This window comes from Coregonus clupeaformis, chromosome 8 (genome assembly GCF_020615455.1).
Source record: "Coregonus clupeaformis isolate EN_2021a chromosome 8, ASM2061545v1, whole genome shotgun sequence".
Taxonomy (NCBI): Eukaryota; Metazoa; Chordata; class Actinopteri; order Salmoniformes; family Salmonidae; genus Coregonus; species Coregonus clupeaformis.
The window spans coordinates 67,172,488-67,190,311 of NC_059199.1; the positions used below are offsets into that span (position 1 = coordinate 67,172,488).

General features: G+C 45.5%; 1 protein-coding gene across 2 annotated transcripts; it reads right to left on the minus strand.

Annotated features, from left to right (window-relative positions):
- Window positions 1-364: 364 nt before the first annotated feature.
- Window positions 365-6,484, minus strand: LOC121570104 (zinc transporter ZIP1). 2 transcript variants are annotated; one of them, XM_041881592.2, is made up of 5 exons: window positions 6,361-6,484; window positions 5,616-5,921; window positions 2,129-2,259; window positions 1,578-1,764; window positions 365-1,472 (listed from the first exon to the last, which is right to left on the minus strand). In XM_041881592.2, exons 2-5 carry the CDS (start codon window positions 5,806-5,808, stop codon window positions 1,069-1,071), a joined length of 915 nt encoding a protein of 304 aa, XP_041737526.2. In that variant the 5' UTR covers window positions 5,809-5,921; window positions 6,361-6,484; the 3' UTR covers window positions 365-1,068. The 2 variants fall into 2 exon arrangements, with proteins under 2 accessions (XP_041737526.2, XP_041737525.2); XM_041881591.2 differs by having other exon boundaries at window positions 365-1,764.
- Between the last annotated feature and the right edge of the window lie 11,340 nt (window positions 6,485-17,824).

A 17,824-nucleotide genomic window follows, 5' to 3' on the forward strand; every position in this document is an offset into this window, starting at 1 on the left:
GAAGACCAAAAAGCTATTTTTTGTTTTCATGAATTTGTACGATACAGCCAATTTTGACTTTGTGGCTGTGGTAACCACTTGGTGGGAGGAGGAGAAAGTGAGAGCGCCCAAGCGCAATCTGGGGCATGTAGTTTATATATATATATATATATATATATATAACGCTAGGTCAACACAGAAATTACAGTACTGTATGATGGATATTTTGGATATTGATTAAAAAACGTTAAATTGTTCCACACACAACTATTGTATTGGTTGATTTTCTCAAAAATACACTGCCAGTCTGGTTGTCTGATCACTATCGTACTCATCACTAATCCTATCACTCTCCAGGTGAAAAATAACTAGGCAACATGTTGAAAATTATTTCAGATTACTTTTAATCAGTAAACCAGGTACAGATAAACAAGTGCTGATATAAAAGTGAACATAAAAACGAACAGCCATTTCAATTATTCAAACTCAAGTTTTCAAGAGAATAGAGGACTAATTCAAAGCTTTCTCACCACATGGCAGTGAAAAAAATAAGGGCCTATATTTAGATCGCAATGTAAGGCTCTGACAAAGAGCAACCAATCCATTTAGCTTTTTAAGCATTTAAAGTAGTAGCCAGCTGTACATGCTCTTATGTTTTTGTAGGGGCTAGGCAGTCATACTACTGAACAAACAAATGTTCTGTGTACAATTCAGGACACTGCTAGTCAGATTTCACAGCTAACAAAACATTAGGTTTGCTATAATATCAAACCAGGAGTTATAAATTTATCATATTTTATTTTTTAATCAGGTCATTTAGACCACATCATCACGGTATACAGACAGCTGTTTGTGAAGTATGCCATTGTTTATATAAAACATATAGATACATTCAAATTCTCTAAAATAGAAAACGACATATGATGTTAATTTCAAAGCATGGCAGGATTAGCATATATAAAATCTGAATGCTTATCAGTCCAAATTGCATTCTCATGGCAAAATAGGAAATTATTTTTGTGTCTTTTATCCCAGAAGGGTTGTCAGTTTTTGATAGAATAAGACACTAAGGACTGATCTACAGAATATTTACATTTTGATGAACAGCACACCAGTGACCACTGCGAACCCAGTGAGCATCATGGCCACCTTGGGGATGCGGTTCTGTGGGGAGCTCAGCTCATGGGGCAGGATCTCCATGAAGGTGATATACATGAAGGTGCCAGACGCCAGGCCTTCTAAGGTGGACCTGGCCAGCTGGTGCTGCGGGGACGACTTGGTCTCGGTGAGGGCGATGCCCAGCCCAATGCCCAGCGGGGACATGAGGGCAAAGAGCAGGAGGCAACCCACCACGGCTGCCCGCCGCAGCTTGCCCTGGACCAGCTTTAGGGCTAGACTGAAAGAGATTATGCTCTTGTGGAGGAATAGAGCCACACCGATCTCCAGCACCTCTTGACTGTCCTCCTGTAACCCCACAGCCAGGCCCTCGAACACTGAGTGCAGAGATAAGGAAAATACTAGAATGAAGGCCCGGATGGCTGAGGTGGAGTTAAAGTCCACATGAAAGTGGGCATCCTCTCCCCCTAATTCCTCCCTACCATGGGAGTGGTGGGAGTGTCTCCGGCCATCTCTGTCATGTGATTGGACGCTGGGGTCCACCAATAGTGCACGTCTTTCTTCAGAGTGGCCCGCCGATCGGTCTTTGAGGGCCAAGACTATCTGCTCCAACACCAGGACCAAGAAGAAGCCCATGGCTATGATAAACTCGGGTAGAGGGAACTGAAGCTGGAAGGGGTAGATTGACAGATAAGAGGATAACACACACTTTATAATTTACCTGGCAGAATTACCACAAAGTTAGCCTAATCAGTCAGCAGATTAAGCTGACAAATGTAACCTACATTTTTTTATATATAATAAAGTGTCTGCGGACAGAAATTGATGAGTCTTCACAGAAAGTCATTAATCTGTATTTTTCTCAGCATTCAACTTTGACACAAAGATAAAAAATGTAATTCTGACATCAAGTAATACAGGGCAGGCCAAGATAACACTGTACTTCCAAAATACTAATCAGATGTGAAATGTCTAACCAAAGGGCAGAAACCAAAAAAAGACACAGCTAATGGGGACGTCCCCAAATTCTTACTGTGATACCCAGGCTACTAAATGCTTCATTGATCCCAGATAGGTAGTCAGGCACCAAGTCCAGAAGGCAAGTAGCAAAGAACACTCCTCCAGCGAAGCAGCTCACCAAGCTAACTACCTTGTGACACGTTTCTGTGGAATACAAACAGACCCAGCTCAGCCACAAATGTATCTGCCAGTCATGTTTATTGAAAGGGTCTACAACAAGTAAGGTCAATGTTTTAACCTGTTGGTTTTCCGTCTGGTCTCCATGGAAAAAATATTCAGATTTGACGGACTACATCTTGACAACATCCGGGAACAGATTACACAAAAGTGAGCAGGTATGTCTCCCCTTTACTAATTCACCTGCATTTTATTATTCAGCCCTGTGCAAAGTTATCGGTTGTGCATGGAAGTTGAACCCACTTACATTCTACTGTCTTTTCAATGGGTTTGGGGGTCTTAGTGTTTCGTGTAGGGTTTGTGAAAGGAAGGAACACATAGGAGTCAACAAGTAAGTTTTACAGTCAGGACTTATTTTCAGGTAAATCCATTTGAATTCAATCACTTTTTGACAGCATCCCTTTTGATTTAAACAACATTTTCCTACATGTTTGCCCATGGAAGAAGTGGTCGGAAAGTTACTTTTTGGACCTGAATCCCAAAACATTCAGGAGATAAAGGTGCTCAAAGTTGACCCATTTTGCATACCCCACCAGCACCATACACTAAGACATCCATGTCTTCATTACTGGAAAAGATAAACAGTTGAGTTTGATATAATTTAAAAGCTTACAAACAGGGTTACCAAACTATTTTATAATTTCTTGAAATATATATATATTTTTTAAATAAAGATGACATTTTTTTACCTTTTAAACATCAATTAGCTAAAAACGCGAAAGTCTGATATTTTTCCTTCATATTCACATATGTTGTAGCTTAGATACTATTTTTACATAATCTGAGGTTTTTGTGTTGTGCCCGCCATCGGTTGAGACACAACATGCTTTTGAATACAGGATGGGTGTCATTTCAAATCATAGAAATATAATTAATAGAATGGACCTATACCCTTCAGTCCACTGCAATTTAGCTGGTACACCATTGCCATTTTAATTGAATTGACATTTTTGACTTCTAATTACTAACACAAAGATTGCTGCTGGTCCACCCACTATCAAATGTGAACTTAAATGGTCATGTCTATTATATTATCTATTTTCTATGATTTCAATAGGTTTCCTATGGAGGATTAACAGTATAATTTAAAACAACAGATATGCCCATTCAAGTCAACATTGTGTGGACCTCCACCCATCTTTGTGGTAATGTTTAAAAGTTGAAATTTCTATTTCATTCCTATTTTAGTACATACTGTACAGTAGATCAGCCAAAACATGACACCCATCCTGTATTCAAGAGCATCTTGTGTCTCAATCGATGGTGGGCACAACATAAAAATCTCAGGGTCTAAGCTACAACTTGTGCGAATATGAAAACAATCGGTAGATACAGTGGGGGAAAAAAGTATTTAGTCAGCCACCAATTGTGCAAGTTCTCCCACTTAAAAAGATGAGAGAGGCCTGTAATTTTCATCATAGGTACACGTCAACTATGACAGACAAAATGATTTTAAAAAATCCAGAAAATCACATTGTAGGATTTTTTATGAATTTATTTGCAAATTATGGTGGAAAATAAGTATTTGGTCAATAACAAAAGTTTCTCAATACTTTGTTATATACCCTTTGTTGGCAATGACACAGGTCAAACATTTTCTGTAAGTCTTCACAAGGTTTTCACACACTGTTGCTGGTATTTTGGCCCAATCCTCCATGCAGATCTCCTCTAGAGCAGTGATGTTTTGGGGCTGTCGCTGGGAAACACAGACTTTCAACTCCCTCCAAAGATGTTCTATGGGGTTGAGATCTGGAGACTGGCTAGGCCACTCCAGGACCTTGAAATGCTTCTTACGAAGCCACTCCTTCGTTGCCCGGGCGGTGTGTTTGGGATCATTGTCATGCTGAAAGACCCAGCCACGTTTCATCTTCAATGCCCTTGCTGATGGAAGGAGGTTTTCACTCAAAATCTCACGATACATGGCCCCATTCATTCTTTCCTTTACACGGATCAGTCGTCCTGGTCCCTTTGCAGAAAAACAGTCCCAAAGCATGATGTTTCCACCCCCATGCTTCACAGTAGGTATGGTGTTCTTTGGATGCAACTCAGCATTCTTTGTCCTCCAAACACAACGAGTTGAGGTTTTACCAAAAAGTTCTATTTTGGTTTCATCTGACCATATGACATTCTCCCAATCCTCTTCTGGATCATCCAAATGCACTCTAGCAAACAACAGACGGGCCTGGACATGTACTGGCTTAAGCAGGGGGACACATCTGGCACTGCAGGATTTGAGTCCCTGGCGGCGTAGTGTGTTACTGATGGTAGGCTTTGTTACTTTGGTCCCAGCTCTCTGCAGGTCATTCACTAGGTCCCCCCGTGTGGTTCTGGGATTTTTGCTCACCGTTCTTGTGATCATTTTGACCCCACAGGGTGAGATCTTGCGTGGAGCCCTTGATCGAGGGAGATTATCAGTGGTCTTGTATGTCTTCCATTTCCTAATAATTGCTCCCACAGTTGATTTCTTCAAACCAAGCTGCTTACCTATTGCAGATTCAGTCTTCCCAGCCTGGTGCAGGTCTACAATTTTGTTTCTGGTGTCCTTTGACAGCTCTTTGGTCTTGGCCATAGTGGAGTTTGGAGTGTGACTGTTTGAGGTTGTGGACAGGTGTCTTTTATACTGATAACAAGTTCAAACAGGTGCCATTAATACAGGTAACGAGTGGAGGACAGAGGAGCCTCTTAAAGAAGAAGTTACAGGTCTGTGAGAGCCAGAAATCTTGCTTGTTTGTAGGTGACCAAATACTTATTTTCCACCATAATTTGCAAATAAATTCATTAAAAATCCTACAATGTGATTTTCTGGATTTTCTTTTCTCAATTTGTCTGTCATAGTTGACGTGTACCTATGATGAAAATTACAGGCCTCTCTCATCTTTTTAAGTGGGAGAACTTGCACAATTGGTGGCTGACTAAATACTTTTTTTCCCCACTGTAATTGACATGTAAGCTAAAAAAAATAAAAATACAATTTTTATTAAAAAACATTTTTTAAAAAGAAACTATAAGCTAGTTTCAAAACCCTGTTCGTAAGCTTTTAAATATATCAATCTCAACTGTTTATCTTTTCTAGTGATGAAGAGATGGATGTCTCATGGTATGGTGGGGTATGCAAAATGGGTCAACTTTGAGCACCTTTATCTCCTGAATGTCTTGGTATTCATGTCCAAAAAGGAACTTACTGAGCACTTCTACAATGGGAAAATATGTAAGGAAGGTTTCATTCCATTCAAAAGGGGTGCTGTCAAAAAGTGATTTAATTCAAATGGATTTACCTTTAAGTCACATTTTCAAAATTCATTCTGATCTAAAGTGCCACTTACCTGGGTCAACATTGCACCTCCCTGCCCCCCTGACGAAGCACAAAGGGGCGAAGCCACAGACCAGTGTGATGGAGAAAAGAACAACCAACGCTCCCAGCTTTACCTCCAGGCCAGGGACATCAGCTGGGTTCATCTGCACTTCAGATGGCCACGCGGAAAGGGCAACAGAAGATGATCCTTTTCTGAGAGCCATCTCTGCACTACCTGCTTCTCTCTCACGTCTGAGTCAAACAGCAAAGAGTAGCTCTCAGATGCCCTCCATTGGCTTACAGTCGAATGGCAATAAAATGGGGAGGGGGAAACCACCTGCATCAGAGAAGTTTGAGGAAAATTTGCCTACATTCAAATCAAGTCAATACAAATAAACGCTGTTTGACATTTATTGCATACATTTTCATAGTGCCCAGAGGGTGAGAGACTTCTGTGAAAATGTCACACTGTGACATCTGCTTTGGGATCTTGGCAAACAAAGAATATTAATTCCCAGATACAGTATGTGAAAGGATGGGAAAGTAATGTTTGGGTATGAAAGGAGGGGGGGGCATAGAAAGCATGTGACTGATCTAACATCAGATAACATTAAATTGCTTTACTGGGACTGTTATAATATCATGTATAGCTGGTTAGAAAGTTTTAAAAACTATAGCTAGTCCATCAAAAGTTTTCAACAACTTGACTAAAGGTATAGCTTTCTGCCTATGGCATCTCTCACATTACAAATCGCAAGCAATAAATAATGTACTACCTTCTGTCGTATTCTCACATAAAAGGACAGCCTTGGTGAGCAGCTTGTATTGGCACAGACTTAATAAAAAGTGAATAAAGGCAGCAAAATGACATTACTGCGATGCCAAAAACTGCACTCTGAGGCTGGAACGAGCTCGAGGGAGGGGCATGTCCCGGATTCATCAACGCTCAGTGAAATCTGATCTCAAGTCAGATCTGCGCTCAAGCCGTCGATAGTTCATCTCAAGATTGGGGGTCAGCTAAACAGATCCTTTATCAGTTGTTTCGGAGTAATTTCGAACTTTCGCGGTCTATTCATTGGTGGACTTTTGATACAAGAAGATACTGTACATTGTATCACTCATTCAATCGCACACAATTGCAACAGAGGAAGGGTTGAGAGGACATCATGTGCCATCTCTAGACTTTGTATCAGTCCAGTAAATGTGCGGAATATGAGACCTCTGCTGCATTCCCTAACCAAGAAGACTACATACCCGCTAAGCATTTACTGTCAGGCGACGTAATTTGGAGGTCTTTATTTTGGTCCTGTCTGGACTAGTGGTCTTTATTTTTATTTTTGGTGCGGTCCGGACTGGCCTTGATTTTAACGTCAACAGACGTCTATGATTGGTTTAGATTTGGGCCCAAATATAGAGTTCTATGATTGGTCTGGTAGGGTGTTTGCCTTTCACGCCACAAACCAAGTTTGTTGTTCGCTACACTGGTGTCAGAAATAGGATGGCAGCCATGACCGTGAAACATCATGACCAGTAGCCTAAGCAATATGGTGGAATCTCCTTCTACTAGCACAAATTCCACTGATCCTGCTTTTAGATTTGTGGGAGGTACTGTAGTGAACATAGGCCTACACTTCCCACTAAGCATGTACAGACAGTGATGTCTTTTTTTTATTTTTATGCAGTCCGGATCAGCATGGATTTCAACGTCAAGGACCGTCTATGTTTTACAAGTTTGGACAGCACAGTGCCGTACAGTAAAGCACAGCAGAGTACAATACAGTACAGTAGAGTACAGTACAATACAGTAGAGTACAGTAGTGTACAGTAAAGTATAGGGCACTGTATTGTACCCTACTTTACTCTAATGTACTAAACTATACTCTACTCTATTTTTCTTTACTGCACTGTACTCTATTGTACTCTACTGAATAGAACTAGACTGTCCTGTGCCGTACCGTACTCGTACTCTACTGTACTAAACTGCCGTACTGTAATGTAGCAGGTAGCTGACTAGTGGTGGCTATTCAGCAGTCTGATGGTCTGGGGGTAGAAGCTATTGGCCAGTCTGACAGTTTTTGCCATGATGCTCCTATACTGCCCGCGTCTGAGTGATGGAAGTGGGGAGAATAGGGCATGGCTCGGGTGGCTGAGATCCTGTTGATCTTCTTGGCCTTCCTGCAACACCTGGTGTTGTAGATGTCCTGGAGAGCAGGCAGTATGAACCCAATGGTGCGTTCGGCTGAGCGTACCACCCTCTGTAGAGCCTTGTGGTCCGCGGCGGTGGAGTTGGAGTTGTCGTACCAGGCTGTGATGCAGCCCGACAGTATGCTCTCGATGGTGCTCCTGTAGAACACTGTGAGGGCCCTCAGGGACAGGAAACATGTCTTCAGCCTCCTGAGGTTGAAGAGTCGCTGTCGTACCTTCTTCACCACAGTGTCCATGTGGTTTGACCATTTTAGCTCCTCCGAGATGTGTAAGCCGAGGAACTTGAAGTTTTTGACCGTCGCCACGGTGGCCCCGTTGATGTGGATGGGGACGTGCCCAGCCTGATTCCTCCTGAAGTCCACAATCAGCTCCTTTGTTTTGCTGATGTTGAGAGAGAGGTAGTTTACCTGGCACCACGCAGGCAGAGTGCCTGCCTCCTCTCTGTAGGCCGTCAAGCCATTGTTGGTAATCAGGCCTACTACTGTCGTGTCATCAGCGAACTTGATGATGGAGTTGGAACTGTGTGAGGCCACGCAGTCGTGGGTATACAAGGAGTACAGGAGGGGACTGAGGACGCACCCTTGTGGGGCCCCAGTGTTGAGGATCTGTCACGCCCTGGCTCTGGGGACTCTTAAAAGTTGAGCCAGGGTGTGTAGTGTCTGTGTTGTGTTTTCTATGTTCATGTTCTAGTTCGTGTATTTCTATGTTGGCCGGGGTGGTTCCCAATCAGAGGCAGCTGTGGCTCGTTGTCTCTGATTGGGAACCATACTTAGGCAGCCTGTTTTGCACAGTTCATTGTGGGATCTTGTTCCGTAAGGTTTGTTTTGGTGTTTAACCTAGGACTTCACGTATCGTTTTGTTGTTTTGTTATTTGTGTATAGTACTCATTAAAAGATGTACGCCTATCACGCTGCGCCTTGGTCTGCTTCCTATAACGATTGTGACAGAAGATCCCACCAAAACAGGACCAAGCAGCGTGTTCAGGAGCAAACGTCGGGTAAGGAACTGGAGAAGTTGGCGATGTCCCAGGTGGGCGAATGGTGGTCTTGGGAGGACATGTTCGTGGGCAGAGGGCCATGGGCAAAAGTTAAGGCCCTGGCGAGAGAGGAGGTACGGCGCCAACAGTGCCGTCGTCGGACAGGCGAGAGGCAACCCCAATACATTTTGGGTGGGGGGGCACACGGCATGGACGACGGGGATGCTGGAGGCAGCTACAGGACGTATCGGCGGATTAGGAGAGGAGGCCACCAGATTTGGGGGGCTGGAAGGGAGGTTGGCGGAGCCTAGAGGTAGAGCAATCAATCAATCAATCAATTTTATTTTATATAGCCCTTCTTACATCAGCTAATATCTCGAAGTGCTGTACAGAAACCCAGCCTAAAACCCCAAACAGCTAGTAATGCAGGTGTAGAAGCACGGTGGCTAGGAAAAACTCCCTAGAAAGGCGAAAGCCTAGGAAGAAACCTAGAGAGGAACCAGGCTATGAGGGGTGGCCAGTCCTCTTCTGGCTGTGCCGGGTGGAGATTATAACAGAACCATGCCAAGATGTTCAAAAATGTTCATAAGTGACAAGCATGGTCAAATAATAATCAGGAATAAATCTCAGTTGGCTTTTCATAGCCGATCATTAAGAGTTGAAAACAGCAGGTCTGGGACAGGTAGGGGTTCCATAACCGCAGGCAGAACAGTTGAAACTGGAATAGCAGCAAGGCCAGGCGGACTGGGGACAGCAAGGTGTCATCATGCCCGGTAGTCCTGACGTATGGTCCTAGGGCTCAGGTTCTCAGAGAGAAAGAGAGAACGAGAGAATTAGAGAGAGCATACTTAAATTCACACAGGACACTGGATAAGACAGGAGAAGTACTCCAGGTATAACCAACTAACCCCAGCCCCCCGACACATAAACTACTGCAGCATAAATACTGGAGGCTGAGACAGGAGCGGTCCGGAGACACTGTGGCCCCATCCGAAGAAACCCCGGACAGGGCCAAACAGGAAGGATATAACCCCACCCACTCCGCCAAAGCACAGCCCCCGCACCACTAGAGGGATATCCCCAACCACCAACTTACAATCCTGAGACAAGGCCGAGTATAGCCCACAGAGGTCTCCACCACAGCACAAACCAAGGGGGGCGCCAACCCAGACAGGAAGATCACGTCAGTAACTCAACCCCACTCAAGTGACGCACCCCTCCCAGGGACGGCATGAAAGAGCACCAGCAAGCCAGTGACTCAGCCCCTGCAACAGGGTTAGAGGCAGAGAACCCCAGTGGAGAGGGGAACCGGCCCGGCAGAGACAGCAAGGGCTGTTCGTTGCTCCAGCCTTTCCGTTCACCTTCACACTCCTGGGCCAGACTACACTCAATCATATGACCTACTGAAGAGATAAGTCTTCAGTAAAGACTTAAAGGTTGAGACCGAGTCTGCGTCTCTCACATGGGTAGGCAGACTGTTCCATAAAAATGGAGATCTATAGGAGAAAGCCCTGCCTCCCGCTGTTTGCTTAGAAATTCTAGGGACAATTAGGAGGCCTGCGTCTTGTGACCGTAGCGTACGTATTGGTATGTACGGCAGGACCAACTCGGAAAGATAGGTAGGAGCAAGCCCATGTAACGCTTTATAGGTTAACAGTAAAACCTTGAAATCAGCCCTTGCCTTAACAGGAAGCCAGTGTAGGGAAGCTAGCACTGGAGTAATATGATCAAATTTCTTGGTTCTAGTCAGGATTCTAGCAGCCGTATTTAGCACTAACTGAAGTTTATTTAGTGCTTTATCCGGGTAGCCGGAAAATAGAGCATTGCAGTAGTCTAACCTAGAAGTAACAAATGCATGGATTAATTTTTCTGCATAATTTTTGGACAGAAAATTTCTGATTTTTGCAATGTTACGTAGATGGAAAAAAGCTGTCCTTGAAACAGTCTTGATATGTTCGTCAAAAGAGAGATCAGGGTCAAGAGTAACACCGAGGTCCTTCACAGTTTTATTTGAGACGACTTTACAACCATCTAGATGAATTGTCAGATTTAACAGAAGATCTCTTTGTTTCTTGGGACCTAGAACAAGCATCTCTGTTTTGTCCGAGTTTAAAAAGTAAAAAGTTTTCAGCCATCCACTTCCTTATGTCTGAAACACAGGCTTCTAGCGAGGGCAATTTTGGGGCTTCACCATGTTTCATTGAAATGTACAGCTGTGTGTCATCCGCATAGCAGTGAAAGTTAACATTATGTTTTCGAATAACATCCCCAAGAGGTAAAATATATAGTGAAAACAATAGTGGTCCTAAAACGGAACCTTGAGGAACACCGAAATGTACAGTTGATTTGTCGGAGGACAGACCATTCACAGAGACAAACTGATATCTTTCCGACAGGTAGGATCTAAACCAGGCCAGAACTTGTCCGTGTAGACCAATTTGGGTTTCCAGTCTCTCCAAAAGAATGTGGTGATCGATGGTGTCAAAGGCAGCACTAAGGTCTAGTAGCACGAGGACAGATGCAGAGCCTCGGTCTGACGCCATTAAAAGGTCATTTACCACCTTCACAAGTGCAGTCTCAGTGCTATGATGGGGTCTAAAACCAGACTGAAGCATTTCGTATACATTGTTTGTCTTCAGAAAGGCAGTGAGTTGCTGCGCAACAGCTTTTTCTAAAATTTTTGAGAGGAATGGAAGATTCGATATAGGCCGATAGTTTTTTATATTTTCCGGGTCAAGGTTTGGCTTTTTCAAGAGAGGCTTTATCACTGCCACTTTTAGTGAGTTTGGTACACATCCGGTGGATAGAGAGCTGTTTATTATGTTCAACATAGGAGGGCCAAGCACAGGAAGCAGCTCCTTCAGCAGTTTAGTAGGAATAGGATCCAGTATGCAGCTTGAAGGTTTAGAGGCCATGATTATTTTCATCATTGTGTCAAGAGATATAGTACTAAAACACTTAAGTGTCTCTCCCGATCCCAGGCCCTCGCAGAGCTGTGCAGATCCAGGACAGCTAAGCCCTGGAGGAATACGCAGATTCAAAGAGGAGTCCGTAATTTGCTTTCTAATGGTCATGATCTTTTCCTCAAAGAAGTTCATGAATTTATCACTGCTGAAGTGAAAGCCATCCTCTCTTGGGGAATGCTGCTTTTTAGTTAGCTTTGCAACAGTATCAAAAAGAAATTTTGGATTGTTCTTATTTTCCTCAATTAAGTTGGAAAAGTAGGATGATCGAGCAGCAGTGAGGGCTCTTCGGGTACTGCACGGTACTGTCTTTCCAAGCTAGTCGGAAGACTTCCAGTTTGGTGTGGCGCCATTTCGTTCCAATTTCCTGGAAGCTTGCTTCAAAGCTCGGGTATTTTCTGTATACCAGGGAGCTAGTTTCTTATGACAAATGTTTTTCGTTTTTAGGGGTGCAACTGCATCTAGGGTATTGCGCAAGGTTAAATTGAGTTCCTCAGTTAAGTGGTTAACTGATTTTTGTCCTCTGACGTCCTTGGGTAGGCAGAAGGAGTCTGGAAGGGCATCAATGAATTTTTGTGTTGTTTGAGAATTTATAGCACGACTTTTAATGCTCCTTGGTTGGGGTCTGAGCAGATTATTTGTTGCGATTGCAAATGTAATAAAATGGTGGTCCGATAGTCCAGGATTTTGTGGAAAAACATTAAGATCTACAACATTTATTCCATGGGACAAAACTAGGTCCAGAGTATGACTGTGGCAGTGAGTAGGTCCAGAGACATGTTGGACAAAACCCACTGAGTCGATATTGGCTCCGAAAGACTTTTGGAGTGGGTCTGTGGACTTCTCCATGTGAATATTAAAATCACCAAAAATTAGAATATGATCTGCTATGACTACAAGGTCTGATAGGAATTCAGGAAACTCAGAGAGGAACGCTGTATATGGCCCAGGAGGCCTGTAAACAGTAGCTATAAAAAGTGATTGAGTAGGCTGCATAGATTTCATGACTAGAAGCTCAAAAGATGAAAACGCCATTTTTTTTTTGTAAATTGAAATTTGCTATCGTAAATGTTAGCAACACCTCCGCCTTTGCGGGATGCACGGGGAATATGGTCACTAGTGTAACCAGGAGGTGAGGCCTCATTTAACACAGCAAATTCATCAGGCTTAAGCCATGTTTCAGTCAGGCCAATCACATCGAGATTATGATCAGTGATTAGTTCATTGACTATGACTGCCTTTGAAGTGAGGGATCTAACATTAAGTAACCCTATTTTGAGATGTGAGGTATCACGATCTCTTTCAATAATGGCAGGAATGGAGGAGGTCTTTATCCTAATAAGATTGCTAGGGTGAACACCGCCATGTTTAGTTTTGCCCAACCTAGGTCGAGGCACAGACACAGTCTCAATGGGTATGGCTGAGCTGACTACACTGACTGTGCTATTGGCAGACTCCACTAAGCTGGCAGGTTGGCTAACAGCCTGCTGCCTGGCCTGCACCCTATTTCACTGTGGGGCTAGAGGAGTTAGAGCCCTATCTATGTTGGTAGATAAGAGGAGAGCACCCCTCCAGCTAGGATGGAGTCCGTCACTCCTCAGCAGGTCAGGCTTGGTCCTGTTTGTGGGTGAGTCCCAGAAAGAGGGCCAATTATCCACAAATGTTATCTTTTGGGAGGGGCAGAAAACAGTTTTCAACCAGCGATTAAGTGCTGAGACTCTGCTGTAGAGCTCGTCACTTCCCCTAACTGGGAGGGGGGCCAGAGACAATTACTCGATGCCGACACATCTTTCTAGCTGATTTACAAGCTGAAGCTATGTTGCACTTGGTGACCTCTGACTGTTTCATCCTAACATCGTTGGTGCCGACGTGGATAACAATATCTCTATACTCTCTACACTCGCCAGTTTTAGCTTTAGCCAGCACCATCTTTAGATTAGCCTTAACGTCGGTAGCCCTGCCCCCTGGTAAACAGTGTATGATCGCTGGGTGATTCGTTTTAAGTCTAATACTGCGGGTAATGGAGTCGCCAATGACTAGGGTTTTCAATTTGTCAGAGCTAATGGTGGGAGCCTTCGGCGTCTCAGACCCCGTAACGGGAGGAGTAGAGACTAGAGAAGACTCAGACTCAGACTCCGACTCGCTACATAATGGGGAAAACCGGTTGAAGGTTTCTGTCGGCTGAATGAGCGACACCGGTTGAGCATTCCAACAGTATTTCCCTCCAGAAGCCATGAGAAAGTTGTCCGGCTGCGGGGACTGTGCGGGGGGATTTATACTAACGTTACTGTCTGTACTTACTGGTGGCACAGACGCTGTTTCTTCCTTTCCTACACTGAGATTACCCTTGCCTAACGATTGCGTCTGAAGCTGGGCTTGTAGCACAGCTATTTTCGCCGTAAGGCGATCGTTCTCCTGTATATTATGAGTACAGCGACTGCAATTAGAAGACATCATGTTAATGTTACTACTTAGCTTCGGCTGTTGAAGATGTTGATGAACCATGTCCAGATAAAGCGTCCGGAGTGAAAAAAGTTGAATAAGGGAAAAAAGTTGCGATGGAAAAAAGGAAAATAACGTAAAGTTGGCAGCTAAAACGCACAGGAAAATGACTCTTCTGTCTCGGGATAAACGTCCGGGGTGAAAAAGTTTAACGAAAAAAGATGAGTGAGGACAAAACTAAAAAGTTGGTAAATTTGTTGAACACAAAGATTGATTAAACGTTTATTAAAAGTAAAACGTGAATAGTTTGGCAGGTAGCCAAGTAGCAACAAACAGCACAGCAGTACGGAGACAATGCGGAAGCGAGACGGAAGTCACGTCAAATCTCGTCAAATCTCGTCTCTCCCCTCACAGAGGAATACTTTCCAAAGGCACTGTCACACCTCAATAGACATCATTCACAGCAGAGCCAACTCCCTGTACTCAGGCTAGGCAGCAGGAGGCAGCGACAGGGCGTATCTGCAGAATAGGAGAGGAGGCCACCAGGTTACGGGGGCTATTGGTCATGAGGGAGCAGGAGTTAATTGGTCAGAGGGAGGAGCTACTGGAGGCGATAAGGGAGAAGGAGAGTGTAGAGGCACGGCGAGAGGAACTGAGTAGGCAGCAGAGCAAGTGCAAGTGGTGTGTGGAAGTGGTGTGTGTCACCAGTCCGGTACGGCCCGTTCCTGATCCCCGCACTAAGCCAGTGGTGCGTGTTCCCAGTACGGCCCGACCCATTCCTGCTTCCCGCACAAGGCCAGTGGTGTGTGTTCCCAGTACGGTCCGGCCCGTTCCTGCTCCCCGCACTAAGTTAGTGGTGCGTGTTCCCAGTACGGCCCAACCCGTGCCTGCTCCCCGCACTAAGTTAGTGGTGCGTGTTCCCAGTCCGGTCCGGCCCGTTCCTGCTCCCCGCACCAAGCCAGTGGTGCGCGTCGCCAGCCCGGTCCGGCCCGTTCCTGCTCCCCGCACCAAGCCAGTGGTGCGCGTCGCCAGCCCGGTCCGGCCCGTGCCTGCTCCCCGCACCAAGCCAGTGGTGCGCGTCGCCAGCCCGGTCCGGCCCGTTCCTGCTCCCCGCACCAAGCCAGTGGTGCGCGTCGCCAGCCCGGTCCGGCCCGTTCCTGCTCCCCGCACCAAGCCAGTGGTGCGGCGTCGCCAGCCCGGTCCGGCACGTTCCTGCTCCCCGCACCAAGCCAGTGGTGCGCGTCGCCAGCCCGGTCCGGCCCGTTCCTGCTCCCCGCACAAGCCAGTGGTGCGTGCGTCGTCAGCCCGGTCCGGCCCGTTCCTGCTCCCCGCACCAAGCCAGTGGTGCGCGTCGCCAGCCCGGTCCGGCCCGTTCCTGCTCCCCGCACCAAGCCAGTGGTGCGCGTCGCCAGCCCGTTCCGGCCCGTTCCTGCACCCCGCACCAAGCCAGTGGTGCGCGTCGTCAGTCCGGCACAGCCCGTGCCTGCTGCTCCACACCGGAGCCTGAGCAATCCGCTCCACCGGTGTCCAGTCCAGCTCCGGCCAGCTGGACCAGACCAGGGGCGCTACGGGGGGGTAGCGAGAGAGTGGTGGTCACGCCCGGAGCCGGATCCGCCTCCGAGGCGGAATGCCCACCCAGCCCCTACCCTCTTGAGTTTGGTTGGCACGGTCGCAGTCCGCACCTTTGGGGGGGGGTACTGTCACGCCCTGGCTCTGGGGACTCTTAAAAGTTGAGCCAGGGTGTGTAGTGTCTGTGTTGTGTTTTCTATGTTCATGTTCTAGTTCGTGTATTTCTATGTTGGCCGGGGTGGTTCCCAATCAGAGGCAGCTGTGGCTCGTTGTCTCTGATTGGGAACCATACTTAGGCAGCCTGTTTTGCACAGTTCATTGTGGGATCTTGTTCCATAAGGTTTGTTTTGGTGTTTAACCTAGGACTTCACGTATCGTTTTGTTGTTTTGTTATTTGTGTATAGTACTCATTAAAAGATGTACGCCTATCACGCTGCGCCTTGGTCTGCTTCCTATAACGATCGTGACAGGATCAGTGTGGAGGAGGTGATGTTGCCTACCTTCACCACCTGGGGGCGGTCCATCAGGAAGTTCAGGACCCAGTTGCATAGGAAGGAGTTCAGTCCCAGGGCCGTGAGCTTTGTGGTGAGTTTAGAGGGCAATATGGTATTGAAGGCCGAGCTGTAGTCGATGAACAGCATTCTCACATATCCTCACACTCCTTTTGTCCAGGTGGTGAGGGCAGTGCAATGGCGATTGCGTTGTGCCATGGATCTGTCGGGCGGTAGGCAAATTGGAGAGGGTCGAGTGTGTTGGGGAGGGAGGAGGTGATGTGGTCTTTGACTAGCCTCTCGAAGCACTTCATGACTGAAGTGAGTGCTACAGGTCGGTAGTTATTCAGTTCAGTTACTTTCCCTTTCTTGGGCACAGGGATGATAGTGGACATCTTGAAGCAGGAGGGGATAATGGCCTAAGCTAGAGAGAGATGAAAATGTCCGACAACACATCAGCTAGCTGGTCTGCACATGCTCTGAGGTTGCGGCTAGGGATGCCATATGGGCCGGCAGCCTTGCCAGAGATAACACGTTTGAATGACTTACATACGTCCTCTGTGGAGACCGTAAGCACGTAGCCCTCGTTGGGGCACTCCTGGGCAGATCAGAGTCGTTACGCTTGAAGCATGAGAAAAAGGTGTTTAGTTCGTCCGGTAGAGCGCCGTTGGTGTCTGCGACGTGACTGGCTTTCTTTTGTAATCCATGATCGTTAGAAGCCCCTGCCACAGCGTCTCGTGTCCGACCCACTTTGTCCATATACTTGTGTCTTGCCATCTTAATCGATCTGCGTTGGTCGTATTTCTAGTGTTTAACCATACAATTGTCCCCGGTCACCTTGCCGTGTTTATAAGCAGCATCTCTCTCTTTCAGTTTCCTGGCAAGGCTGCCATCAATCCACGTTTTTTATTTGCTCATTCAGCAGACGCTCTTATCTAGTGCGACTGACAGTCAGTGCATTCAACTAAGGTAGATAAAGAACATATCACAGTCATAGCAAGAAAATAAAAACATCTGTAACCGTTACTAAGAATGTTATTGTAGTTGAAGTGGTCTGTCGGTTTATTCTGTAGGTTGGACTACTTTGAACATCATCGCTGCCAGTTTTAAAGCTTTTGAAAAAGCTAACTTTCAGTGCATTTGACAGATGGGAGCAATAATAAATATTATGTTGCAGTCTTCAGTTGGCTCCTCTTTCCTATATTATTGTGATATAATGCTTACTTCATTGAGAATGTGCAGCTGAAATTTGTCCATAGAATCAATGACAGAAAAATACATATTTTCGCCCATATAAGACATCTTTTGAACGTCCATATAAGACGTCTCATCGACATCCGGAAAATATGTATTTTCAACATCCTGAAAATACGTATTTTCGACATCCATTTCAGACGTATTTTTGATATAAGTCTTCTAACCTTTAATTCAGCACCTGAAATGCACGTAATGTCAATGTCTGGAAAAGTATTTTCAAAGTAATTTTGCTTACTGGGTAATGTAGGTTATTATATCCTGTATAGAATAAAAATATCTTGATTGCATAGTATATTGTGAAGACTTTAGGCCCATCTGTTTTTCAAAAGATTACAAA